This window comes from Clinocottus analis, unplaced genomic scaffold, assembly GCF_023055335.1.
Source record: "Clinocottus analis isolate CAN_PGR_092001 unplaced genomic scaffold, fCliAna1.0.p SCAF_5, whole genome shotgun sequence".
NCBI lineage: Eukaryota > Metazoa > Chordata > Actinopteri > Perciformes > Cottidae > Clinocottus > Clinocottus analis.
Genome location: NW_027176207.1, coordinates 7,659,890 through 7,686,543, shown reverse-complemented (window position 1 = coordinate 7,686,543; position 26,654 = coordinate 7,659,890). Strand labels below are relative to the sequence as shown.

The 26,654-nt window shown below is 38.7% G+C and overlaps 2 protein-coding genes across 7 annotated transcripts; both read left to right on the top strand.

The window, feature by feature from the left end:
• The first annotated feature begins 668 nt into the window (after positions 1-668).
• On the top strand, positions 669-15,475 carry aifm1 (apoptosis inducing factor mitochondrion associated 1). 6 transcript variants are annotated; one of them, XM_068600411.1, is made up of 22 exons: positions 669-917; positions 2,255-2,391; positions 2,494-2,614; positions 3,483-3,545; positions 5,743-5,814; positions 5,907-5,981; positions 6,780-6,851; positions 6,951-7,022; positions 7,115-7,180; positions 7,569-7,687; positions 7,794-7,924; positions 8,673-8,763; positions 8,915-8,999; positions 9,073-9,149; positions 9,643-9,751; positions 9,839-9,946; positions 10,071-10,159; positions 10,239-10,379; positions 11,578-11,720; positions 14,508-14,632; positions 14,733-14,923; positions 15,014-15,475. In XM_068600411.1, the coding sequence occupies exons 1-22, from the start codon at positions 830-832 to the stop codon at positions 15,083-15,085; spliced, it is 2,247 nt and encodes a 748-aa protein (XP_068456512.1). In that variant the 5' UTR covers positions 669-829; the 3' UTR covers positions 15,086-15,475. The 6 variants fall into 6 exon arrangements, with proteins under 6 accessions (XP_068456512.1, XP_068456508.1, XP_068456507.1 ...); XM_068600407.1 differs by lacking the exon at positions 7,115-7,180 and adding an exon at positions 5,471-5,542; XM_068600406.1 differs by lacking the exon at positions 7,115-7,180 and adding an exon at positions 5,453-5,542.
• Positions 15,476-17,685: 2,210 nt separating this feature from the next.
• Positions 17,686-25,324, top strand: LOC137802569 (glycine receptor subunit alpha-2-like). Its single transcript, XM_068600530.1, has 8 exons — positions 17,686-17,762; positions 18,513-18,580; positions 20,169-20,392; positions 21,258-21,340; positions 21,441-21,578; positions 21,675-21,889; positions 24,239-24,429; positions 25,077-25,324. The coding sequence occupies exons 1-8, from the start codon at positions 17,714-17,716 to the stop codon at positions 25,297-25,299; spliced, it is 1,191 nt and encodes a 396-aa protein (XP_068456631.1). The 5' UTR covers positions 17,686-17,713; the 3' UTR covers positions 25,300-25,324.
• Positions 25,325-26,654: the final 1,330 nt, after the last annotated feature.

Here is a 26,654-nt window from a genome sequence, read left to right as displayed (position 1 = left end):
ACAAACTGTTACGGTGCAATTTCCCTGCATTAATACTACACTGTAATGTCCACATTTAGTTGAAATACAAATGCATTATGCATAATATACACATTATGGAAAACCATTATATTAGCTAATTTGTTTGATATTACATATATATTTCAATGAATCCCTTATATGTTGCCATGTGCTTAATATGAATCATGTATTTACACAACCTCGTGTTTTATATCGTGCCTTTTTTTCTCCGCCTCTCTTAGTAAAACAAAACAACCCTGAAAAACTATACTGCATGTTAAACATACGGTAGAGGGCAGCAGTAGTACATTGTGGCTGTATGTAACCTGTGGAAATGTCAAGAAGAAGAACTGAGATCGTGCCACTGGCCAAAGAGTCTTTAAGTAAAGATAATCAACGGCTGAGACTTGATGTAACAGCATTTGATAGTACGAATAATCTAAAATAACATAAATGGTAACGTAGCTGTTGACTGTATGGTCAGAAAAAACGTTATGATTCATCATAGCATAAAAACAATAGCAAAACAATGTCAAGTCACGTTCAAGGCACTAATATAATCGGCGACGCCATCTTTCTTCCAATGCTGTTATGCTTTCTAGTTTTCTAGGGGGGGATCAATCTCACACATTCAAAGATTCTTAACAATTACCCATGACTCCCTTGAAACGTATGACCTGTCTCCTGTCTCTGGCCTTGGCTCGTAACGCGGTGCTTCTGTTTGTCAGTGCGTGCTGGCTGTAGGGTTTAATTAACGTTAACGAGCCGGTGTTCGTGTCCGACAGGTCCGCTAGTAAACTGGGAGCCGTTACAGCGGAGCTGAGCCACAATGCTGAAATGTAAAACTGTATGGAAAAAGCTTGCCCCCCTGGCTCGAGCCTCCTCAACTCTGTGCCGGCAGAATGTGAGAAGAGCAGGTGAGTTAGTTAAGTAACGTACGTTACGTTAGCAGAGAGACTTTGTGTTTCCCCGTTAGCTTGTCTTAATGTATGCACGCATTGCTTGTCTAATGTATGCACGCATTGCTTATTCCCCCATCGTCGACTGGTTGTTAAACCGCACAGGGAACCTTAGCATAGCCCCGTCTGGCTATTTTGACCTTCGTGTGGCTCTTTCAAAGCTAACGTTAACTGAGCAAATTAGCAAATGGCAACATGCAGTAACTAGTCAATGACATGTCCATAACTAGCGTTGGGTTAGCTCAAACCGTATTTGTCTCTTTTGGCCCTGAGAGTATAAAGCACAGCATGTGCTAAATTTCCCTCAGTTGATGGGTTTAATGTACAATACAGAAGAAAGGAACGATACTGAAGATTCACGTCTCAAAACTCAAAGTGTGTGTGTGTGTGTGTGTGTGTGTGTGTGTGTGTGTGTGTGAGAGAGTGAGTGAGAGAGAGAGAGAGAGATTGTGTGAGTCTTTATGTAACCCAGTTTACACTGAACAGCAAAATGTGCCAGTCTCTCCGTTTTGGGGAATGCCAAGTTAACACTTAAATATGCACTTGAATATGCATAGTATGTCAATGTTGAAGATCTTCGAGTGAGACACGTCTTCATCGTCAGCGGGCATGTTCTGTAAATATATTAAGCATCATTTTCACAGACAGTTCACACTTTTCTTCTTTGACAATCCCTGTCAGCAATACAGCTGTCACCTTCATAAACATACTATATTCATTGTCAGCAGGCATGTTCTGTAAATATATTAAGCAGCATTTTCACAGACAGTTCACACTTTTCTTCTCTGACAATCCCTGCCAGCAATGCAGCTGTCACCTTCATAAACATGCTATATTAACCATAGAAAGGAAACTTAGTGTCACGTTTGCTCCATGTTGCCTCATAGTTTTTGGTGTCATATAGCAAATTAAGATGTTATGAACATTTAATATATATATAAGTTGATAAAGTGGCATTGTCAGTCAGATAGCTGCAAATGTAGCCTGATCAACATAAACCAAAACAGATACTGAAGTGCATCTTCAGTCATATCAAATGCACCAGTTTTAGTGTTTTACTGTACTCAATCCTACAATACAAGTATTGTTAACCAAAAATGTGACACATTTCAACTGTTAGTCTAATTTGAGTGTATTAATCATGTGTGTGTATCATAATGCAAGACGTGGAGATGTAGTGCTGCTACGATCGACGTGTCTTTGGATTACTTTTGTGACCAACATTCGGATTGTTAGACTTAAATTCATGCAGTTATGACTAATCAGAATTTGTGTTTCTTTGTCAATGTTTTCAGGGTTTAACAATGGCAGAATATCAAGACCAACATGTGCACCTGTGGCTCACATGACCACTGGGCCTGCAGGGGGAGGTAGAGAAAACCAGCTGTATATGCTTCTGGTTGGCGCTACCTGCGTTGGTGGTCTAGTATACGTGAGTTAGCTTCAGTAGTCATAACATACAGTACGTACAGTATGTATTGAAAAGCAGGTAGTTCACAAATATTCATGACTGAATACTGATCTGTTTCCACAGGCATACCGAACTGTCAAGGGAGACAGCCAAAGATATCAGGAGCGTATTGATGAAATTGCCTCCAGACCAAATAAACAAGCCAGAGAGGAACAAGCCATACCCATCCAGTCAGAGCCTCCTGGTGAGCAGATTTATTGTCTGATCTTTGTGATAATAAAACTTTGACCATTTACTTCAATCCTCAAACAATTCTTCAAATATTTTTTATCAGAGGCACATCATTCCTTTGTGATGTGTTTTCAGAGAGCATCAATTAAGAGTTTCACTGTTGTGATTAGTTTAGTTTTAGCCGTGTAAGCCACTGAGACAGAGGGAGAATGATTCCCATCTCATTGGAGTAGATATTTATAGATCAAACTCCAACTCTGTTAATAAGTTTATAGGCAGGAACACTTAACCGTGATATATTGACCACAAAGAATAGGGGTTGTACAAGAACCTTTCACATAAACAGATTAGTTCTTAAGCTGCTTGTACAAGGGATTGAGAAGAACTTGCTGCAGTCATCAATTTTCTTGTAGATTAAAAATTTATCTTATGCACATATTTTACGTACAGTCCAGACTTGTCGTATGAGTCATGTGCAATTTGTCTAGTGTTATTCATTTCAATAGTATATTGTATATTCCATGACAAGCAATTTTAAATAAAAAATTTACGTGGCACACTGAGAATAAAGAAAAAAATGTGAGAATGTTAAGATACGAATTTGAAGATGCTCTTGTTTGAGGTCAAATGCAAGTATTTGCTGTGACACTATGTTGACTAAAGGTTTTTGTTTTTCAATTGTAGTTAAAGGTTATTTGGTCCAAGCGTTTAATCAAACAAGCTATTAATCGTCAGACTTTATTGTTCACAGTTTAGCTGCCTCTTCATTGCAGTGTAGACGGCAGAGTTTGAGACTGCAAAACAAATTGATTTTAAATTAATGGTTGATTAGTTTGAATCACTTGCTTTAAATCCTGTTCTCTCTTTGATTGATAAACCAGCCGTCCCTGGGCCAGACCCTCAAGCAGCACCTTCAGCAAAAGGAACAACTCAACCACCCCTAGGTTGGCTAAATACTTTTCTATACACCTACATGCATGATTGCCAGGTCCCTCCTGTATAAAAGATGTTTTTGAACCAGTAAATTAATCAGAACAAAAGCACCTACTACTACTTGGAATTATGTGTACTTTCACACTTGGCACACACACTATAGTTAAGAGTGAACTGAGGTGTCAGAAATGGTGACACCAAGTGGTACAGTCAGGATAGCAAATTCCTGCGTCATTCTGTGTCCAATCAAAGAATGAGACTAAAGAATAAGTTATGTAATATATTGTAACAAAAGTGCATCGTTTTTTTGCCACAGTGATTTATTGTCATTTACACCACCATTGTGTGGGAAGTGATTTTTACCTTAGATTTGAAGGATTTGAGTCGCTGTAGATGGGATTTTGAACAGAACATGATATCATGTGATTGCTCTTGCTTGTAAGCTTAGTCAGGTGTCTCCAATCTAGGGCTGCAACTAACGATTATTTTAATAATCGATTAATCAGTCGATTATTTTTTTGAATAATTGCATAAAAAAATAATAACATTAATTTGCAACCTTTTATTACAAAAACAGAACTGACTGTGCAAATTCACAGTGCAAAAAATCTTAACAATAAAGAAATGATAAAAAATAAAAAAATACAAATCAGAAAACTTAACAGGATTTGTTTGAACGTCAGAACTTGTTCTATCCACTCACAGACATGCACACTGACAGACGCACACACAGACACAAATGCCAACACACTCACACAAATGCACACACACACTCAGACGTACACACTCAGACCTCACAGAACAAGAGATGAGAGTTCCAGAAGTAACCACTCAATGTATCAACGGACAACTTACCAGAGAGCTTGCGGTTTCCCAACAAGATCAATGATGAAAAATTATATCTGTTTGTGCCTTTTAATCTTGTGATCTTTTGTCAATATTTTCTGTGCCGACTAAATTTAATGTTTTTCAGAGTGATATGGCTGAAGATATTACATTGAAAAAAAGGGCTTTCTGGCCTTCCTCTGATATATTTTTAGGGTACAAAAATGATACAGATTCACATGCAATGGCAATAAAATATGCAATTCTCAAAATCCATAATTCATTTTTTGGTCTCAAACAGCCCATACATATAGTTTGAACAAACTCTAACATGAAAACACCATTCATTACACTGCTCACAATTGTCCCACATATGTAACGTGTTAAAGATGCACTTTTATGGTAAAGGCATCTTTTATACACGAGGCCCTCTGGAATCCTAACTTGTATTGACTGTACCCAGAAGCTGAGAATTTTACTGCATAAACTGTGACTTTTTCCTCTCGTTGCATGTGTTATTTTTATTCATCTTCTTGTATTTACTAACGCATGTGTCGTGCTCAGTGTGTTCTGTACAGTTTCATTTACTTTTGGGTTCTCTAACCTTGCACATTAACACTGTTAATTTCAGTTCAACTGTCATACTCACTTCCTCCCTGAACTCAAAATCTTCCTGTTTTAGTGGGACACAGTCATTGGAGTTGTCCGTATTTTCTCCAAATATCTTGGCTCCTTGGGTGCTTTGTAATATTTGTGATGTTACATTTGTCCTGGCACAGTACTTAACATGTTTATTTTCCATTAATATCAAATTATTGTTTAACTGGAAGCTGCCCTTCGAAGTGCATTGTATTTATTACCTCCAAACCTTTTCATGCTGTGGTCAAGATAAGTCGTCACCGCTGTTTACAACACTATGCACAGCTCCGTGATGTATACAGTATGTACGTCTCTCTTTGGGCAGCTTCCATGTGGTATTGTGTCTAGTTTGCATGCTCAGCAGAATGTTCTCAGAGAAAAGATGAGGAAACGCATGGATCCTGATTATCTTCCCCTTCAATAATCTCTTAAAGAATTCAATCTAAACCCGTAGTATGGATTGCCTCAACAGCAGATGAGCCAGTGGTAGAAGCAACTGCTGAGGAGGCAGCAGCACCATCTGCAGCACCTGTAGTTGAGGAGGGTAAGACTTGAGAATAAAGGATTCTCTGATATATTTAATCCACTTACTTACTTGTAAATACATCACGTGCCATTTACCTCTGCTTTTCTGTCTGAGTCTGTCTCGTAGATACATATTACAGTTCAGATAGTGAAGTCTTTCAGATATTATCTGTAGTGTACATCAGAGGTTTTAATGTATTATTGACACTATACTACCAGCACCATCACCCCCCTCTGAGCCGTCCCCAGCTGAGCTCACAGAGCCGCCCCCTGCACCTGTTGTGGAGAGTGGTAAGCACTCAGTCGGTGCATGGTGCTGTACATTTACCACATCTAAGGGTTTGTTTTGTCCTTACGTGTTACTGCTCCGGTTGTACTAACAGAACCTACAACATCAGCAGCAGAAAGCCCCGCAGCAGAGCCAGCCGAGCCTCAACCAGAAGTTGTGGCAGAAAGTGGTAAGAATGTTGTCCATCCTCGGTCGGAGGGGAAGCGGGCAGACTTCTTCCCATTCTGTTAATGTTCATTCAAACACCTTTTTCGCCTACTTTTATATTTTTACCATTCTTTGCCAGAACGGCTTTTCTCCCTACCTGTTCATGTCTTTTTCACATTGTTTGGGTTCAGATGAAGATAAAGGGTTAATCTCTCTTGAAAGGGAAATAGTTTTTTGTATTTCTTTTTCTGCACAACCTTGGTCGCCTCCATTCTGAACTGTTAATATTTCTTATTTTGTGGGACACAGTTTTTGGTTTATCTTCCAGAACTATCTTTTGTGTGCTTTGTTAGTCGTGATAGAACATTGAATCCTTCCTGTCTGACATTTTCTGTGAACGTGTGATACTTTGTGAAACTCAAAAGTTTTGCTTTTTAATGTGACATGATTGTTCAAGACTGGAAGCTGCCTTTCAAAGTGGATTTTATTTCTTATCTATAAACTCCTTTCATGCTGTGTCCAAGCTACAAACTGTCTTTACAGCAGAGTTAACAGAACGTTATCTGGTACTTTAAACATCAGTGAGGTGAATCACTGTCATTAACACACACAACCCCATACTCACTCTTTGATAGTATACAGTATGAGTACTTTGTCGAATGTTAACCACAAATTGGGCAGCTTCCACATGTTGAATTTTCATACTCTACAGAATGCTACCAGGGCAAAGCCGAGGAAACGCATGGATCCTAATGGTCTCCCCCTTTAATAATCTCTAAAATAATTAAATCCTAACTCTTACTATGGATTGCCTCAACAGCACATGAGCCTGTCGTAGAGGCTTCCACAGAGGAGGCAGCAGAACCATCTGCAGCACCTGTAGTTGAGGAGGGTAAGATCTGAGAAAAAAGGATACTCTGATCTAATAATATACTCATTGAATTGGAATGCGCATTTAAGGTTATCTTGTAACTTTACCATATACGATTAGAACCATCACCCCCTTCTGAGCCGTCCCCAGCTGAGCTTACAGAGCTGCCCCCTGCACCTGTTGCGGAGAGTGGTAAGCACTAAGTCTGTGCATGGGGATGTACATTTACTACATCCACGGGTGTATTGTGTCATAACTGGTTACTGCTCCGGTTATACGAACAGAACCTACAGCAGCAGCAGCAGAAAGCCCCGCAGCCGAGCCTCAACCAGAAGTTGTGGCAGAGTGTGGTAAGACCGTAGTCCAGCCTCGGTTGGAGAGGTCAAGCAGACGGACAGTGATACTTTTTTCCCATTCTGTGATTGTTAATTTCACCTTCTTTTGAAAAAAATGATTTTAACCATTTATTCCTCATTACAGTGTTCCCCCTTGCTTTTATGTCTTTTTACATTGTTCAGGTTCATGTAATGATAATGGTTAATCGCTCATGAAGAATTTTTTTTTTTTCTTCATGTACTCCTTTCAGGTGTATGTCATGGGTAGTGTGATGAGCATCCAAGATCATACACTGACTTTGTCTCTTTCTCCTGCTTCTGCTTTTTGCCTTTCTCTTTCTCTGTCTCTTCCTCTCTCACTCTCTCTCTCTGGCTTGCTGTTGCTCTCTTGTGAACATTCTAGGAGACTCTGCACCTGTCTCTCTCCAGTTCCCCTCACACACCCCCTACCTTCTTATTGGTGGAGGTACCGCCTCTTTTGCTGCTGCCCGGTCCATTCGAGCCAGAGACCCTGGTGCCAGGGTCAGCATTCAGTGCATTATTATTTTTGCTGAAACATAGTTTCTCCATACATCCGTGTGTTGTCCTCATGTACCGTCTCTTCCTTTTTTTTTATTGTTACCAACAGGTATTGATTGTGACTGATGAGCTGGTCCCCCCATACATGAGACCGCCTCTTTCTAAAGAACTGTGGTTCTCTGATGATCCAAGTGTGACGGAAACACTGCGTTTCAAGCAGTGGAATGGAAAAGAAAGAAGGTGTGTTTCAAGTTCATGTATTATGTGCTTTTGGTTTGTTGTCTTCTTTCTGTGTCACAGTGCCTTTCGTACAATATGTCTCAACAGTTGTCTTTCTGCTTGCATTGGTGGTTATTTCTTTGAGTTAGACAGTTGTCCTGTGACACCTCTTTGCTTTATTTGATTAATTACAAAACTAGAGTTTTTCTTGGTGGCATTTTTTTCTATTCAGGTTAACCTTACTGTTCATGTTAACCATCATCACCTCACTCTGTTTACTCGTGAATACTTTGAAATCAGGAACAACAAACCACTGTTGATGTCAAACAAATCTTGCACAATGTCCTGTGTTACAAATGATTTATATTCCCAAGGAAAGTTGTTGGACAGTGTGTTTGCAACTTGGTGTTGTCGTAATACCAACTTGCATTTTGTACTTTTGGCTAGTCCTTCATAGTCTTAATCGTTCATAATTTATGTTGTCTATATGTTATATATTGTCCTTTTTAAAAAAAAATTTAAACGTTTTTTTGCACTTTATTATTATTACTATTGCACAATTCACTATATGTTGGACAGAAAAGAAACGTACTTTCCATCTTCTGTAAGTTTGCACTGCACATTGCACAAAATTGATAATAAATATGACTTTGACTTTCGACTAGTTTCTGCCTTAATGTTGGCAAACCATGTTTTTTTTAAATATTTGATTTCATTTTATATAAGAAAAAAGTTCAAAGATTTGAATACGTTTGTGTTTATTTTTCAGCATCTACTTCCAGCCACCATCTTTCTACATAAATGCAGAAGAATTGAATGATGCAGAAAATGGTGGAGTGGCAGTTCTCACCGGCAGAAAGGTTGGTCATATACTACAATGTTCTAATGTCAGGACTATCTACAGTGAATGATGATAGTATTAATAGTTTTCATATACCAGAAGTGAGGAATTTCATTGGATGATGTAAATGTTCTTTTTGACTTTATTGAGATGTTTGATTTCTATTTTAGGTGGTTCACATGGATGTGAGAGGAAACAAAATCAAACTGGACGATGACACTGAGATTTCATATGACAAGTGTTTGATTGCTACAGGTAAGCCTCTCTCAAATGTATGTATTACCAGGTCTGGTTTAAACTAAACCTGATTTCAACTGTTTGATTTCAGGTGGTGTACCTAGAAATCTACAGGTCATTGAAAGAGCGGGAGAGGAGGTGGTGAAGAGGACAACATTGTTCCGCAAGGTCAGTGTTTAGCCACAAGGGGGCGATAGCCTTCTTTCAGCTTTTTTTGTGTGGAAATTTCGGCTGATGGTACAAAGCCTTAAAAAAAGTTGCACATGTTGGGTAAAAGTAAACATATGCAATTATAGATACTTTGATAAGTTGTTTGGAGGTGTTGAAACAAGAAAAAAACAACTCTCTAAATCTTCATTCAGACATTCTTGAAAGGTCATAATTTTATAGCTCTGTCTTAAACAATGCAAACTTTTCCCTTTTTATGCTAAAATCATAAACAACCCAAAATGCAGATACTTTCCTCCATAACGCCAATGACATTAAGTGTGTGCCACATTTACTTTTTATCCACTGTTCCTATAATTCATTTATTACAATCCCTTTATTGTTGCACAGACAAGTTGCCACATTCATGTATCTATTTTAATGTGGACATATCACCACCCCCCAAAAAATATGAATTAAATAGATTTGATATAAATGTTGTTCTCCTCCACAGGTCGAGGACTTCAAATCATTGGATAAGGTCTCCAGAAGTATTAAGTCAATAACAATCATTGGGGGCGGCTTCTTGGGCAGCGAACTGGCCTGTGCTCTTGGCAGGAGATGTAAGACAACTGGTCAAGATGAGAAAACGACAGACTAGAATGTTGCCCTGTTGTCGTATCACTCAACCTCTTTCTCCTTTTCTCCAGCAACTGAGTGTGACCTGGAAGTGATACAGATGTTCCCTGAGAAGGGCAATATGGGAAAAGTGTTGCCTGAGTATCTGAGCAATTGGACAACAGAGAAAGTCAAGAAAGGTTGATGACCATTTTTTACTCCAACATGTCTAAACTTTCATATCAAGCTGAGCATTGCTAGAAAATGTTTTTTTTTATCTCCTCATTGCTTTATTCATCACAAATTCTTCATGTTGTCTTCTAGAGGGAGTGAAAGTCATTTCAGAAGCTTTGGTGAAATCTGTGGTCTGCAAAGATAAAAAATTAGAAATCCAACTGAAGGATGGCCGATTGGTAGGTCCAAGTTTTTTTTCCCAGTGTAATTCAGGAAATGACTTGTGTGTTATTCATTATCTTTTGCTTCATCTTGTAGGTGACAACTGACCACATTGTTGCAGCTGTTGGCCTGGAGCCCAATGTGGACCTTGCTAAGTCAGCAGGTCTGGAGGTGGACTCTGACTTTGGTGGCTTTCGAGTGAATGCAGAGCTGCAAGCTAGATCCAATATTTGGGTGGTAAGTGAATGACCATAAGGTACTGGAAGTGTTCCAATAGTCAACAAGGCCTTACGGAAACAGTGACTGATTTTTACTGGCTTTGGAAATTAAAGTCCGTCTATACTTTGAGTGAAACTTGTCACTTGTTGTGGCAGCATATTTGCTGTTGCTGTTGAACCCTTCATATGCCAATTTTTAAATATATGTTCTTTAAATAGCTAAGACACTTCTTAGTGTTAAGATTTACCCGGACAAAGTTGTAAACATTTGTAACCTACCTTTTATTGTACTATAGTGTTGACTGGGTAAGGTGATGACGGAGACAAGGTTATTTTAGGTTAGGTTTATAAATGTATGCAGCTTGCTTTTTCCACTCATATTTTTTATAGGGCTTGGCAAAGTTAAAAAATTTGCTGATTAATCGCATGATTTTTCTGCGTTTAATCGCATTACGCGCCAAATTTAATAATAATGTAAAAACTAGTATATTGCATGCTTTTATTTTAAAGTAATGTTATCAGAACAATATAACAGGCACTCAGGAGCAACAGCAAGTTAACACATACATATATTGTTTATAAATCAGTTTTCTTTTTTTTTTCTGAACAGGTACTGTTCACTAGTAAGGGTCCCTCCTGCTTTTGTCCATGTTCAGTGTGTTGCTTACCTTTTTATAGATGTATGTTAAAGACCAGCAATTGATTAACTTTATACAAAAGCAATAAGTGCTTTTCGTGTTTTCCACTTCAGTTCAGTTTGTCTTCCTCAGTGAGAAAAGTTCAGTCTGTGTTAGCTTGAACAAGTGCACTGAACATATTGTGATGTCTGGAAAGTTCTCCTCTTTGAGAGAAGAGTGAAGATCCAGAAGTGATCCTGATTTTAAGTGGGAGAGCCGTAAGACGCCCAGGTCTGAACTACGCCGCCTGGGAGAGATTTAAAGCGATAAGCCCTTCCCCAATGTAAAAACAAACAAACATGCTGTTAACGCATGACCAAACATTTAACGCCGTTAAAGGATTGCCAGATTCATTTTGCATTGATGTGTTAATCTACCCACCCCTAACTTTTTATAATACTGCCCCCTTGAGGTACATTTGGGTCATCATCTAGAAGCAATGCACCTCTGTAGACATGTAATGCAATTGTAATATAAATCAGTGTAATTAGTCATTTTAATCCATCCCACATATCCTGCATCCCTTCTGTCTGGATTTAGGCAGGAGATGCTGCGTGCTTCTATGATATCAGACTCGGCCGCAGACGAGTAGAGCACCACGATCACGCCGTTGTGAGTGGAAGACTAGCAGGAGAGAACATGACCGGAGCCAACAAACCCTACTGGCATCAGTCTATGTTCTGGTGGGTATTGGTACTTCTTACGTCCTGCTTGTGATGCTAACCTTGTGATGCTAACCCAAGGTTTTCATGGTTCAGAAATTCAAACCGTTTGGCAAATGAGAGCTGTAGCTGCAAGCCTTTAAATTAGCTTGAAGTGGAAATGAAGGAAAATATTTGTGAATGCAAGGGACACTCTGAATTGTTGATTACACTGTTCTACATTCATTGACTGCATTTATATAAGTGGGCACAGGGGCAGCATGTACGATTTTGCAAATGACTCAGATTTAATCCTTTTAGAATTCAGATGTACATGCATGATTGCTTTGAAGTCTTGAATACCATTAAGTTCTAAAATATTTAAACTGCCTTTAGAGGACATTAGGGTCTGGGTTTGCAGCAGAGGGTTGCATTTTTCAAGCCCATAATACATTTAATATCTCTTTCAAAAACATCACTGGATCAGATATTCAGGGCCTTGCAAAAAAAATTTACTAGCGTGTGGCATGTGGCCGCATTACACAGATGAGTGCAGTGTCTACTTGTTTTTAGCATCTTGGGAAATATGGCCCACTGCTGTCGACATGGGTTCATTGCAGTCCAAAAAACACAACAAACGCAGTACACAAACTATTTTGACTTGTCACCAGCAGATGATGTGTTGCTATTACTATGAATGCCTGTATAATGTGTCTGCACATCCAGACTGTTGTAATCCTCTTTGAAACACCACATCATAATTCAGCAGCACTGGTCAGCACTGGTCATTAGTTTTTTTACATTCAAGGCTAATGGCTGTATTTTTCCGCACCCTATTTTTTCCCATCTTCTTTGCAACACCCTTTTTTTTAAATGCGTCCTGTATGGAGCAAAGATGCTGCATTATAATCATATTGGGTAATTGCACGATTGCGCACAGCTAATTTTCGTCCACTAAAAGTCCTTGTCTTTGCCACTGATAGTCTCAGATTGTCATAAGTGTCTGACAACATTATCAAATAGACACTACAGAAAAATAAAGTTTTTCTTACCTTTCAGTTTATTAAAATTAAGTTAACTCCGCCAGGTCCGCCCGTCGTGCGTGCATCCTTAAATGATTGTGCATCTCGGGTTTTTCCACGTCCAATCTTGCATTCTGGTGCAGTAAGCAGCGTGATCTTTTAAGTGGCCAGTTATGTCCGCATGCTTAAGGACCTCTTATTGGCTGTTTTCTGCTCATAATGGCTGCCCTGCAGACTCCTCACTAACTGCCTTTAACCAGCCACAGGCCAGTAGTGCGTAACACAGCTGAATGCGTCTCTGCGGCCAGAAACTTTATGTGAAAGCGACATTGTGTTTTCTAACGGAAGTACTTACACAGCTGACGGATTTTCAATATCACGGCTGAATAGTTAGCTGCTTTTGACAATGTAGATGTGACGTGAGATTTCAGAACAAGACTTGTCCGAGTGTGACACACAATACTAAACAAACTGTGTGAAGCGAAAAGAAAAGGAAAAGCGTTTTATTTCTCTGTAGAGTCCTTTCAATAGAGTTGTCAGACACTTGTAATAACAATCTATGCCTGCCAGTTGCAAAAATCACTTTTAGTGGACATAAACTGATGGTGCAAACATGTTTAGCAGTTCTTACCTTTCAGTTTATTAAAATTAAATTGTTCTCCTATTACTTACCGAGACACTAACATGGGAAACCGGGTCCAGGTTGGAAACTTTCTGAACCCTTTAACTTATTATGAATGTACAAGTGGCTCCCGTTCCATATTTCATGTATTGTTCAATATTGCATACAAACTTACGTTAAACACATTTCCAACATTTAAAATGGTGAAACTCACTATTCGCTTACTTTTAGTTTAATAGTTTTAAGTACTACAGGAATGTGTAGCGTAGTAACACAGAAAGTGCCAACAGGTTCCCAAAACAATCCTGATTTGGATGTTTCTAAGTGATGCCACATTGTTTTATGGAATCTCTGGGCATAATTACACAGCATGTAGTTTGTTTGGTAATTTCTCTGTGACATTATTTCAGATTAAAATCAGATGGTGGTGGTGTTGTCGCATGCATTCACAACTAACAAGTGCCCTCTCAGCCGTGTGTGTGTGTGTGTGTGTGTGTGTGTGTGTGTGTGTGTGTGTGTGTGTGTGTGTGTGTACATTTGTGTTTGTTGAGAATAGGAGTTGAGTGAGGTGCAAAAACATACACAATGTTACGGAAGCTTTTTTTGTCTGAAAAGTTTTAAGATGTAGAAGTTGCTGACCTTCACATTGGAGGATAAACTTCAGCAAACTATTTTCAACTGAATGTTGCGTAAGATTTCTTTTGCTTTGTGCAAAGGTTTGTGTCAACTATATTTTTAAAGTGGCAGTACGTCAAGCTGCAGTGTTGACTTATATTGACTTAATCTCTGAACCCATCTGCTGTCGCTCTGTCTAATTCAGCCTTTTGGGCAACAGCCAATATTTTGGGGATTCTGGTGTCTCATCTCTAAAAATGGATATCTGCATATGAAGGCAGAGAAATAAACAGTAAATAAACTAAATCGTTATCAGATGATAACCGACATGTTTCGAGATTGTATTTTGGCCAATATCACTCTTTATAGAGATGCATCTTGGTTTAAAGCCATTTGTTTGTAATAAAGTCATTTTATTTTTAAGTTGGTCTTTAATTCCATTTTGCACTAGAAGGACCTCTTGTAAAGTGGAGGAAATTGAAATCAATGTGGAAGGAATGTGTCTTGATCTGAGAGCTTTGAATCAAATGATTTCCTCAAAATGCTTTCCAATCGCCTGCTTTTTCACAGGAGTGACTTGGGGCCTGACGTCGGCTACGAGGCAATTGGGATCGTTGACAGCAGCCTACCAACAGTAGGAGTGTTTGCCAAAGCCACAGACAAGGATACACCTAAAGCTGCTACAGAGAAGTCAGGTATGTAATTTATGTAACCTTCATCCTAGAAAGCAAAAAAAATACACTGAACTTGAGCACCAAGGCTTAGATTTTGCTCTACCTGTTGAATGTATTACAGGAACTGGGATCCGGTCAGAAAGTGAAACGGAGCACACGGCTATTAGCCCGGTGGTCTCTCCAACGCCGGCTCCCGCTGCGGTGCAGCAGAAAGACGAGTACGGAAAAGGTGTCATCTTCTACCTGAGAGACAAAGTAGTGGTGGGCATCATCCTGTGGAACGTGTTCAACAGGATGCCCATCGCAAGGAAGGTATGTGACTTTGTCAGAAAAAAAGTGGTTTGTTTAATGGTAAGATTAACTGTATATATGTGGTCATTGTCGATCGTTTGTTGTCTGTAGATCATCAAGGATGGAGAGGAACATGCCGATCTGAATGAAGTGGCCAAACTGTTCAACATCCATGACGATTAAGATGGGTAGTGGCCGGCACTGATTGTGAGAGGGGAGCATTGTGTGAAGACTGAACTCTGGCAGCCATTGCCACAGTCTTTAAGACACTGATCATACATACAAAACAGGAGGATTCATGTAGAAGATTCTGAGATATTTTTCATATTTGGAATTTGTATCTGCGACACCTGTTTTTATTTGTTTCTCTTTTTTTTTCTATTCAGGAAAAATGCATCTAATTTTAAACCCAGCGTTTTGCTTGTGTTTCTTTGAAACATCGTGCTCAAGATGTGATTGTCCTGCTTTTCCATACCGGTCTGAAAATGCTGAGCATGAATTATTGTTTTCCTCTGTATGATCAGGGCAGCTTGTCGTGAGAGAAGTTGCAATAAAGGCTATTTTTAAAATGGAGTGATCCAATTATTTTCATTTTGCTGCTAGATATTATCACTGATGATGACGGCGTATAGCTTGACCTGCATTCTGAGCTGTGACGCTTGTTAAAGGCTGTGTGGTTGAGCTCATCTGTCCTGAAGCCTTTTAATCATCACATAGTGCTTCGCAAATTCCCCTCTGCTGTATAGCTTGGCCCTTTTTAAGTTGTGTGAGGTATGTTACAGGTCTGACCTCCGCTAAAAGCACTGGGCACAGGAAGGCTTGTATAAAGGGCATCAGACAAGTACACTTCAGTGTACAAGTACGATCTAATTAAGCGAAGTCAATGTGCAATGCAACAAGAACAACATTAAAATGAAGCTTGGCCTACTTAATCCTGTCCGGAGGTAAAAATGTTCAAGCATGCAGAAACGATAGGCTTTTTTTCCTTTTTCTTTTGCTGTGGGCTTCTTATTAGGATTGCATTCATGTTCTGTATTCTCACACATTTCTTATCCTATTTGACACTGTGGGCTCCAGAGCGAAGTGTGGAATGGCCTTTCAAGTGAGGCAAAACACGTGCAGCCATAACGTCCCATCGCTTTCTTTGACATAAATTTTGCACGAGTAAACGGCTGAACTGCCTCCCCCTCTGTACGGAGGAATAAACATGAGCTTCCACATTCGTATTTGAATTTGCGTGGCGATTTGAAGATGAAATAATTAGACCAGAAACGTTGGACAGCTCTGTTAAGATGCGTAACCTCTGGATCTGTACTGACACTTACAGAAACACATTCACTTGCATTAATTGGAGAGCCTTGTCCTCATCCATCTCCCTTCTAAATGCAACAGCAACATGAGTTTCACCCTTCTGCTTCCATCCTTTTGTTTCAGTCTGCAGTCTTAGAGGATGCTCATACTTTTATGCAATTAAGTTTTTCATAAAAGAATCAGTAAACACATTTGTTTCTATTCTATTTCTGATACTGATGGTATTGGCTTTTTTGTGCAACTATTTATCATATTTAAAGCAAAGTAAACAGCTAACATGGAAAATATTGGGGTCATTTATATTTCTGTGAAGGTTCTATATTTCAGGACAATCTTTATTTATGGCTGATGAAATTCTTCGTGGAGTTAAAAACATGATTCCTTATTAAAATTACATTTATATTTGTCTTTTAATATAATATTTTATTGAAATAAATAGTTTTATTTGAACAAGAAGACTCAAAAGGCTGATTTGGTGCCATGAGGGAGAGCAGTGTGGGCCATTCTGCTTGGGAAATGGTTGTGTCTCTTTAAATATTCTTGCAGTAATTCTTTGAACATGCATATGGCTATAAAAAAGAGATGAAGCTTGAAGTCGTCCACACAAACACAGGCATTTTGAATTATACAGCAGCAGCTTCCTGTATTTTACACTTGCAGAGTGGGAGGGCGGCTCGGCTGAGTCCAGAATACGGAGCCTGGCTGCAGGAGCAACAGCAAGTTTCCTGCATCTCTGCTTTTCTTTTCTTCTTCTTGGTCTTCCATCTGTTGGTGTTGCATCTATCGTTTCTACAAACTAAGAATGCTATTCCACATCGTATGTATGCTGTGGACATCATCTGTCATATTTCTGCAAGGCCGGTAAGAGACTATTTTAAGTTTTCCATTGCAGTGTGTTGTAAATGCAATGTTTGTTTGAAAATGCAATTATTTTACTTTCAAAGATTTGAAATTTAGAACGAATGAAGACAGATGACCTCTGTGGTTCTTTGACCAAGGGGCACATCAACATGACTGTTCTCTTGGCACTGGATGCATTAAATATGTAACTTACAAATGAATGCAAACAAGTAAGTGACATGTGCATTCATGCCAGATACAGGAACAGAAAGAAAAAAGCTTGTGTTTGATTTGAGGCACATTTCAAAGATTATTGGAACTGTGTCTTTGTATAGAAATGTTAAATACTTATATTGTAAATAGTTAAATACGTCTAATCTGAACCCTTTTAAGTATAATTTATGTCACCTTTAAATTACAAAACGTGTGTCGCCAACCAGTAAAACACCTTTTCAGCTGAAATTACAGTTATGGCACAGCTTTGGTACAAATTAGACAAATGCTTTCCTGAAGAAGATTTCGAGATATTGAATAGTAAATTTAGAAAAACTATCAGTGCAGCTTCTCCTATCACCTGGCAGGTCTGTGCTCTGTAAGGAGATGAAGCTCCCCAGCAGGGCGGCTAAGCCGCCTTCTCCATCTGACTTTTTGGACAAACTGATGGGACGCACATCTGGCTACGACGCTCGCATCCGACCAAACTTCAAAGGTAACACACTGCGCCGTGCGGTGGGAGGATCTCCTCGGTCAGGACAGGTGTGGGAAATGTGGGATTTTCATCCCAATTTGGACAGTGAAGCGGCACAAATCCTTCACAGATGGTTCAGAAGCGAGAGGTCCTGCAGGCTCTGATGTTTTCAAACAGGAGCCTTTTTGTAGTGCGATGTTACTGTTTCTATGCCGGCCCGCAGCCGGAGGCCATCGTGTTTTTGCACAGACTTCTCTTTCATATTTGTCAGAAATGTGCACTTACCCCACAGGCCCATTTCAGTCCAATCTTGATCTGAGTGAAGCCAGCAGACGCTTTCCGACATGCTCTCCCCTCAGCCTCTGGGGTTGCATTTCATATATATTTCATACTTGCTCCACATCTTTGTCAGTGCATGCTAGGTAAATCACGGTTGATTATCTATAAATACCGTAATGTAACTAAAGGAGAATTAATAAATTATTGCCTCTAAGGAAAGGAGTCTGAAAAATTTAAAGTTTTGCTGGTTGACAGATGTACTATACTAATTAGAACGTACTGGAAATGACAACACAATTTCATGCTAGTTATGTTTGATAAGTCTGTTTATCAGGACAAAGCGTGGCACATTCTGAAGAGAGAGAGCAGATGTCATTTCTTTTTGCTCTTTACCGGCTTCAATACGTCATGTGATCCCCTCAGAAAACATCGTCAGCGGTATTTAGGAGTCCAGTGAGACTATCATGTGTGATGACAATCTGCTTCTGCCAGGTCCTCCTGTCAATGTCACCTGTAACATCTTCATCAACAGCTTCGGATCCATCACCGAAACCACTATGGTAAGAATGAACGTGTAGCAGAAAAACAACACATTGTTTTGACTGTTTGTCTTCACTGTGACCTTCAGGTGTCGCTGCATCTTATGCAAACTATTCAGCAACAAATTCAGGTCCTCAGGCCAACATGCAGTACAATTATCTTCAGGATATCAAATTTTGTGAGTCAGTGGATTCTTATGATACGTACATCAGTAAAGTAAAAGTGGTTTTCCACGATCAGGTTTTAGATGAAGTTGACCTTGTTCTTTCAGATAACTGCTTTCCACAATCAGGAATCTTCTTGCAGGTACACTGAGAGGACTTTTTCAGACAATACTGTAAAAATGTTGCCTCAAAAAGTATTCAGGTGTCTGCAGTAGCCAGTTTCATATTCATCGTCAACTTGTGCTACTGTTTCTTGTCACATAAGTTACATATTATATTTCCCCACTGGCAGAAGACAAACCCAGATCTTTTACTTTGCCACTATCACTAAACATAGTAGAAATACTGATGACGATGTCGTAAAAAAATACAACTTTGTATATTGAATGCAAGACGTCTTGCGTTCAGTATTTTACTGTAGTGAAAGTACATAAGTATTAGCATCAAAATATACTTAAAGTACCAAAAGGAGCAAGTATAATGACCCCTTCCAGAATAGTATGCTATATTATTAGGTTGTAGTTATTGTGTAAACATCACTTTTGGCTGATTTAAACTAACGGCTTGGCAGCTTTATGTATAATGATGTATCATCATGCATTTTTTGATTACATATAATGATACAATCAGCAATCATATTAATCTGGAGAGTAATTAATAACTACAGCTGTCAAATAAATGCAGTGGAATAAAGACAGTAAAAATGAAAAGGAAGCATGTTTATCAGTAGCATCAGACTCTTCCTCTCCCTCTGTTTCGAAGCACTACTCATGATGCCAAACACACTGTCGTTAGATTATGACTAATTAATGACCATAAACACCGTCTTGTAAGTTCATTACATAATGTCAGCTGTAATTTTCTCATCTCTCTGTCTCCAGTCAAATAAAAGGAAATCCTTTATTCATGCGGCCCATGGAAAGTGTTTAGGGTCAGACATGTTTTTTACTTTTTAGAAAGACTCATGCTTTTTGTAAAATACCTCAAGGGAGAGCCATCACATTTGAAATGATGCAATTGTAAGTGGAGTTTGATGTCATTCAGGTTATGAGCACTCAAGTCTCTTTGTCAGTGTTTATTTATTTATTTTTGGTCACACAGTGCTCCTTGATGTGGGTTCATGCGTCTCTTGCATGTCATTTATTCCTGTTTAGGTGACCGTGGCCCTCTCAAGGTTTCTTGAAAGGACACCATACTGCACCAACACATAGACAAAATATAAGCATATTAAAAACACATATTCACCAATTTCACGACACAAGATGACTGTATTTGCAGCTATTTGTGTGTTATTTGCAGTGCGATAGACTCTCAGGACCACCACACTTATGAAGTGTTTTTACGATATCTACCATGGCACAAATGCCACTTGTGGCTATTAATTTTGTTTCAGTCATTAAATAACTATTTTAACTTCCAATTATGACTTAACTCCAAACTTTAGGATTACCGGCTCAATGTATTTCTGCGACAGCAGTGGAATGACCCTCGACTGGCATATAAAGAGTATCCGGACGACTCTCTGGACCTCGACCCCTCGATGTTGGACTCCATTTGGAAGCCTGACCTGTTCTTTGCAAATGAAAAAGGAGCAAACTTTCACGAGGTTACAACAGATAACAAACTGCTTCGTATATTCCAGAATGGAAATGTCCTTTACAGCATCAGGTGATTTGTTTTTTAAATTGCGAATTTTGTTGAATGATGCACCAAGATCTCTATCTCTATCAGACATTTCAAATCCAGCTCCATGGTTTGTCATGTGGCCAACTGAGCTTCCAGCTCCATGAGCTGCTGTCTTAACCTCTAAATATACGGTCCTGCAACATGTTTGTTTCACTCCAGTTCAGTTCAGTTGTCATTGTATTGTCCAACACCCACTGTGAATAATAACTGCAGGCTAAGACTGAATCAGGTCAGCAATGTGGCACTAAAGCAGGGAGTAATTGTAGCGTAATGGTTTTCATTACCATATAAGAAAGATGAAGTAATGTATGAAACCCTATTAGCAAATATGTTAAGCATTAACTAAACGATCAGAGGTTTAGGGGTAATCCCCTAAACCTCAAGAGTTCACACTGAAAGTGTCAAGTTAGCACCCACAACATTTTACACTTAGCAACCACAACATTTTTTTTTTTAGAAAGAGTTCTAAACTATGTATTTCCCTTCATACACTTACGCACAAACAGCCAGCCACTGTGTCGAGATTTGCCTCTGCAGTATTTCTCATTTGTGTAAGATTCTTAACTTTGTCCTTGCTGGAATAAAGAGAAGAGGCGTTTTTTATTTTTAAAAAAGCAGCGAAAGACATTGTGTGTGATGCAGAGTTGATATATTGTTTTGGTTTTTGTCAGAGAGAGCTGCTTGATGTAGACTGAGAGTGCAGGAAGGGGTTCAGGGAGACGGGGCTGTAGGTCAGTGCTGTGGGTCGTCTGGATCTCCCCTCGTGAGTTGGTGTGTGAGGGTATCACTTTTTCATTTCACAGCCCCATTCTAGTAACTTTATGGTGTTGCTGTCTCTGTGTTTCAGGCTGACACTGACCCTTTCCTGCCCCATGGATCTGAAAAACTTCCCAATGGACAGCCAGAAGTGTACAATGCAGCTTGAAAGCTGTGAGTTCATCTTTGAAGGCCGGCTTAAAAAAACAACAACTCTCGCAACAGATTTAGTCATCATTGTAAACAGTGCACCTTCGCTCTGTCTTTCTTCTAGTTGGCTACACCATGAATGATCTCATTTTTGAGTGGCTGGACGTGGGAGCAGTGCAGGTGGCCGATGATCTGACGCTCCCTCAGTTTGTGCTGAAGGAAGAGAAAGGCCTCGGCTACTGCACCAAGCACTACAACACAGGTACGGGACGACCTGCCGAGGAGCACCCTCGATTGATCCTGTCAATAAACCTCTAATAAGATGTCAGTGTGCACCTGTATCTCCTCCTGTGGTTAGGTAAATTCACCTGCATTGAGGTCAAGTTCTACCTGGAGCGGCAGATGGGCTACTACCTCATCCAGATGTATATACCGAGCCTGCTCACCGTCATCCTGTCCTGGGTCTCGTTCTGGATCAACATGGACGCGGCTCCGGCCAGAGTAGGACTGGGCATCACCACAGTGCTCACCATGACGACACAGAGCTCTGGCTCCAGGGCCTCCCTGCCGAAGGTTAGTCACGGTTTGTGTTCGGCCTATATACTATGACGCGTCATGACATACTTTACTGTGGCTTTTCATGATATTTTTATGATGTACTTATACATGAGCTTTAATGGCACACTGTACTATGAGTTTTTTGTTTTTTTTGTGGACAAACTTTACCGAGACATTTTTATGACCAACTATGAGCTTATTATGGCTTCTTTATATAATACCAGACTGTAACTTTTTAGATGATGTAATGAGATGACTTTTTATGACTTTTTAATGACATTTTATGACGTACGATATGATGATTTCTCGGAAATACTATACTCTGACTTTTTATCACTTTTTGTACGCCATACTATACTATTTTACGACATACTATGGTTTTTTTTTGAGGACACACTGTACATGGATTTTGTTCTGGGTCAGTTAACAATTACTCTTCATAACATTTTCACAACACTATACAATGCCGTGATTTTATGTTTTATTTGTGCTCTACTGTGAATGTGTATGATATTTTTTGGACACATGTTTCTAGGACATTTATGGGATTTTATGACATTATTCTTTAATGTTTCTATGACATTTTTGACAGACCATAATATGACATTTTTTATTGGCTGACTGCATTTTGACCTTCTTTTCATGGCATTGAGTTTTTAATGGCATTTTAATCACATTCTATATACCATGACATTTTTTTGTATTACTTATTTATGGTATAATATATTATTACCTTTTTATGGCTTGCTATAATGTATATTTTTGTATTACTTATTAATAGTATACTATATTATTACCTTTTTATGGCTTAATATGATATTCATTTCATTGACCTTTTAACAGCATACCATACTGTGACTTTTTCATGACTTTTTAGAGCATACTTTGATATTTGTATTACTTTCTTTACGAAATACAGTTCTATGATTTTAGTTATTGCATTTTAACGACACAATATGCTATGAGTATTTTCTTCAATTTTTACTTCTATACTATGTCTTCCTTTTTTGACATCCATAGAAATGACCTTTTTCAAACATTGTATACTATGACTTTAATAATAATAATAATAATAATAATAATAATAATAATAATAATAATAATAACTGTATTATTATTTTTTTGTACTTTAACTTTTAAAGACATTTTTGCAACACACTATACTTTATACATTTTTCTGACATCCGGGTGACACACTATGCTGACGTACCAATTAATGACTTCTTTAATAAGATTTGTATAATCTACTTTACTGTCACTCTTGTCTGCCTTTTTTATTATTATTATTATTATTTCTATATACTTTCTTGACATACTTTTACTTTGAATACATTTGTTTGTACATTATATACTTTATTTATTATCCCATATTATTGTGACCATTTTTATAACCTTTCGACAATAAACATTACTGTGACATTGTTATGACATTTTTGTTATTACAACCTATGACTTTTGAAATGACATGATCTTCTATTGTTATGACAACGTTTTAAAATACAATCCAGTGCTTTATCATATATTTTTTAGGACATAAATATAACTTTTTTAATGAAATACTATGACATTAATATAGCATAAGATGCGATTCCTTGTTCTATGCCTTTTTTCACAGTAAACAATACTATTGCATTTTTGGCGCAATTTACTATGACTTATTAATGGTGTACCAGAAATTGAAATAGACAGGCCTGCATACACGGTTAATAATTAAGTAGTGGAAGAAGTACACAGCTTCTTTTTCTTAAATAAAAGTGGGAATGCCACAATGTAAAAAATAACAAGTAAAAACATAGATAATTGTTATGAATACATGTAGTTTAACAATAGTTACGATTGTTTTTAAAACTCTAGTGTAAATATTACAACTAAAAGTACTGGTTAGGCACTTCAGTCTCAGAGTGTTAAGATATTATTCTGTATAATACTGTATAATTATTAGTTATTTACTCATTGCATCATAATACACATGTGAATGCATCAACTGCACTCTAACAACACTGGCCATCTGCATATTGAATTTTATTTTTCATTTTGTAAGTAAATTCAACTTAAATTTGATTGTAAATTTCAGTTGAATTAACTTACAAAATTAAGTTGAGTTTACTTGGAAAATGGATTTGTTGCATACAGAAAAGGAAGTAATTCATACAAAAACCAGAATTGCTTATAAATAATAAATGTAAAGGATATTTTTTTTTTTATCAGTGTAAGAGTTCTTCTACTTGTATATCCAGTGTGGTTAAATGTCGTGGTTAAGTGAAGTATAACTTAATGTAATATGTTCATGTCACTTGCTCAACATGGCATGAATGCTAATGTTGACTGAGTGGCTGCACTGATGTGACTTTCACGGTGTCACAGGTGTCCTACGTGAAAGCCATAGACATCTGGATGGCGGTGTGTCTTCTTTTCGTGTTTGCTGCACTGCTGGAATATGCGGCCGTTAATTTTGTTTCACGGCAGCACAAGGAGTTCTTCAGACTGCGGAAGAAGCTCAAAGAGCAACAAAGACAGAGAACAGTGAGTGCAACCAACCCACTCACCCCCTCTGGGCGACTGTCACCTGCTATTCCCTGGGCCCGGCTGTGCACGAGCGCCACAACTCAGCTGTGTGCTGCACTCCAGCCGGGAAACACAGGCAGCACTGACCTGTAACAAATTCAAGCCATCACCTTATTCGACTGTTCTGAACATCTCGCTGCCTCACATATGGAGAGGAGAAAGCCGAGCAAACCAGCTTTGAATATTTACCAACAACATCTGCTTAAATCCTTCACATATGTATTTATTGGTTGGGACTATGCAATGCCACTGAGAGATGTCCCATTTCAAATTAATTTCAGACATCAAAGATGATGATTGCTTGAGGATGAAGAGCGCTGTGCACCACACAGGAGTTTTGTCAGAGTTGTGATGCAGTCTGTTTGATGGTTCAATGTGTGTGTTGCGTTTTCCCCCATCAGCAGGGGAGCGGTGACAGTAAGGTGAAAGGAAAAAACATGTCAGGAAACAATGGTCCCCATGCCAACATGGCCCAGCAGTGCACGGCCTGTGCCAGGGTATGTACTGCTCAGTGTTCAGTGTTTACCAGCAGCCCATCACTGGCATCAGTGAAGCTCTTTGAGAGCAGATGGTTATTCTGTGCTGTATTTTCCTTGCAGGAAGAGGAGCTGGCGCAGCAGGGTTTACTCTTTCAGAGTTTTGGACTCGGAGGTGCACCAGAAATGGATGCAACACCAGTTTTTGCCGATTTACCTCCCGGTTTAGGCTTCTATGACATCCGCAGGCGCTTTGTGGATCGAGCAAAAAGGATCGATACCATCGCCCGGGCTCTTTTCCCCATGAGTTTCCTCATGTTTAATGTGCTCTACTGGCTTACCTACAAGGTTCTACGACATGAAGACCTCCTGGCCACGCTGTGACAATCCAACTGTACAATATGTACGACTGAGGACTGTAAAGACACTGGAGACCTTTCAATTCTGCTCTCTTCATTGAAACATTTAAAGGCTGAGAGTCCTCAGCTGCGCCACGCCAGATGCGTTGTGACTGCATGTCCAGTGCCATTGGGACATTCCATGACATGGAGGAGTTCATCAGTTTCCTTCAATTTTGTAATACTTCCAAAAAAATGCACTTTCTTCTCAGCACTGATGCTGCATGCACTCCACGTCAGTGTACAGTATGTGTGTGCAGTCGGCATCGTCACTATACCAGATCACACTTTTATAGGAAAAATGTCTGTATGTGCAGTTACTGTAGCTTCAGTATTGCAGATCCTCACCAGGCCGACATTTTTATTTTTTTTATTTTACCATAGTAGACTCTGTGACCGGAGCCACATGTTTCATAAGGTATATCATAACGGGCAGGAATTACACGGTGAAACTGTCGCGACACGCTTTACAGGCATAACATATATATTTTGTAGGTTGCAGAAATCTCAGCTAGAACGGAAATGTTTTATGATATAACTATATTATCCAACATATTTAACAGTTCACATTTCAAACCCTGTAAAAGGAAGCCCATCTGTAAAAGAAATTACCGGAAAAACCTGTTTTCTAAATGTGTTTTACATTTTAAGATGTTTAAATGTGTAATGCCTAAAAGAAGGGAAGGATACATTCTACATAAATATTTAGATGTGACTATTATATATTTGATATAATGGCATGGCACACACACAGCCACATGTAGTACATCTTTTTATAATTCATCAACCAAATCTATCTCAATTATCTGTTACCTGCATATTGGCCAGATTATCAAAACATGTTTAGCGTGTACTTTCTTCTCCTAAGGCCTGCACAAGAGGTGTTGAATTGATGTTTAACAATTTTCAACTAAGTTAAACACAAATAATACATTGGCTCTGTATTTATTTATTAATTTTGTCTTTATAATCAAATGTACCCCCTGAAATTGTGTGTTGGGTCGATATAAAATGAATAAATACTTTAATTTCAAATACTGAATGCATCATAATGTGAACTTTATTATGTATGGCCCTTTTTTAAATGATAATGTTTGAATCTCTATGTGTAATTTGAGAAAACGTGTTTTCCTCTGTAACAGCATGCCAAAAGCTAAATCAAAAGGATTACACGTAATTATCAGCTGTGATATTTAAATGTTTAAACTATAACATCCTCTCAGGCCAGAGGAATTGAACCAGCAATTCAAGAACTCTCACTTGATTTGTATTACACCTCATAATTTCCTGTTCAAATTATTTACAATTTTTGTACAGTGTGAAGCTCAGTGCTTCACACTG

Bases quoted from the DNA above. Each gene is read 5' to 3' on its own strand.
- aifm1 (XM_068600406.1), top strand. From the start codon at position 830: ATGCTGAAATGTAAAACTGTATGGAAAAAGCTTGCCCCCCTGGCTCGA. The intron at 5,543-5,742 runs GTAAGACTTGAG...CTATACTACCAG, and splicing joins AGCACCTGTAGTTGAGGAGG to CACCATCACCCCCCTCTGAG. The intron at 7,925-8,672 runs GTGTGTTTCAAG...TTTATTTTTCAG, and splicing joins TGGAATGGAAAAGAAAGAAG to CATCTACTTCCAGCCACCAT.
- LOC137802569 (XM_068600530.1), top strand. From the start codon at position 17,714: ATGGGACGCACATCTGGCTACGACGCTCGCATCCGACCAAACTTCAAA. The intron at 17,763-18,512 runs GTAACACACTGC...TGCTTCTGCCAG, and splicing joins CATCCGACCAAACTTCAAAG to GTCCTCCTGTCAATGTCACC. The intron at 21,341-21,440 runs GTGAGTTCATCT...TCTTTCTTCTAG, and splicing joins TACAATGCAGCTTGAAAGCT to TTGGCTACACCATGAATGAT.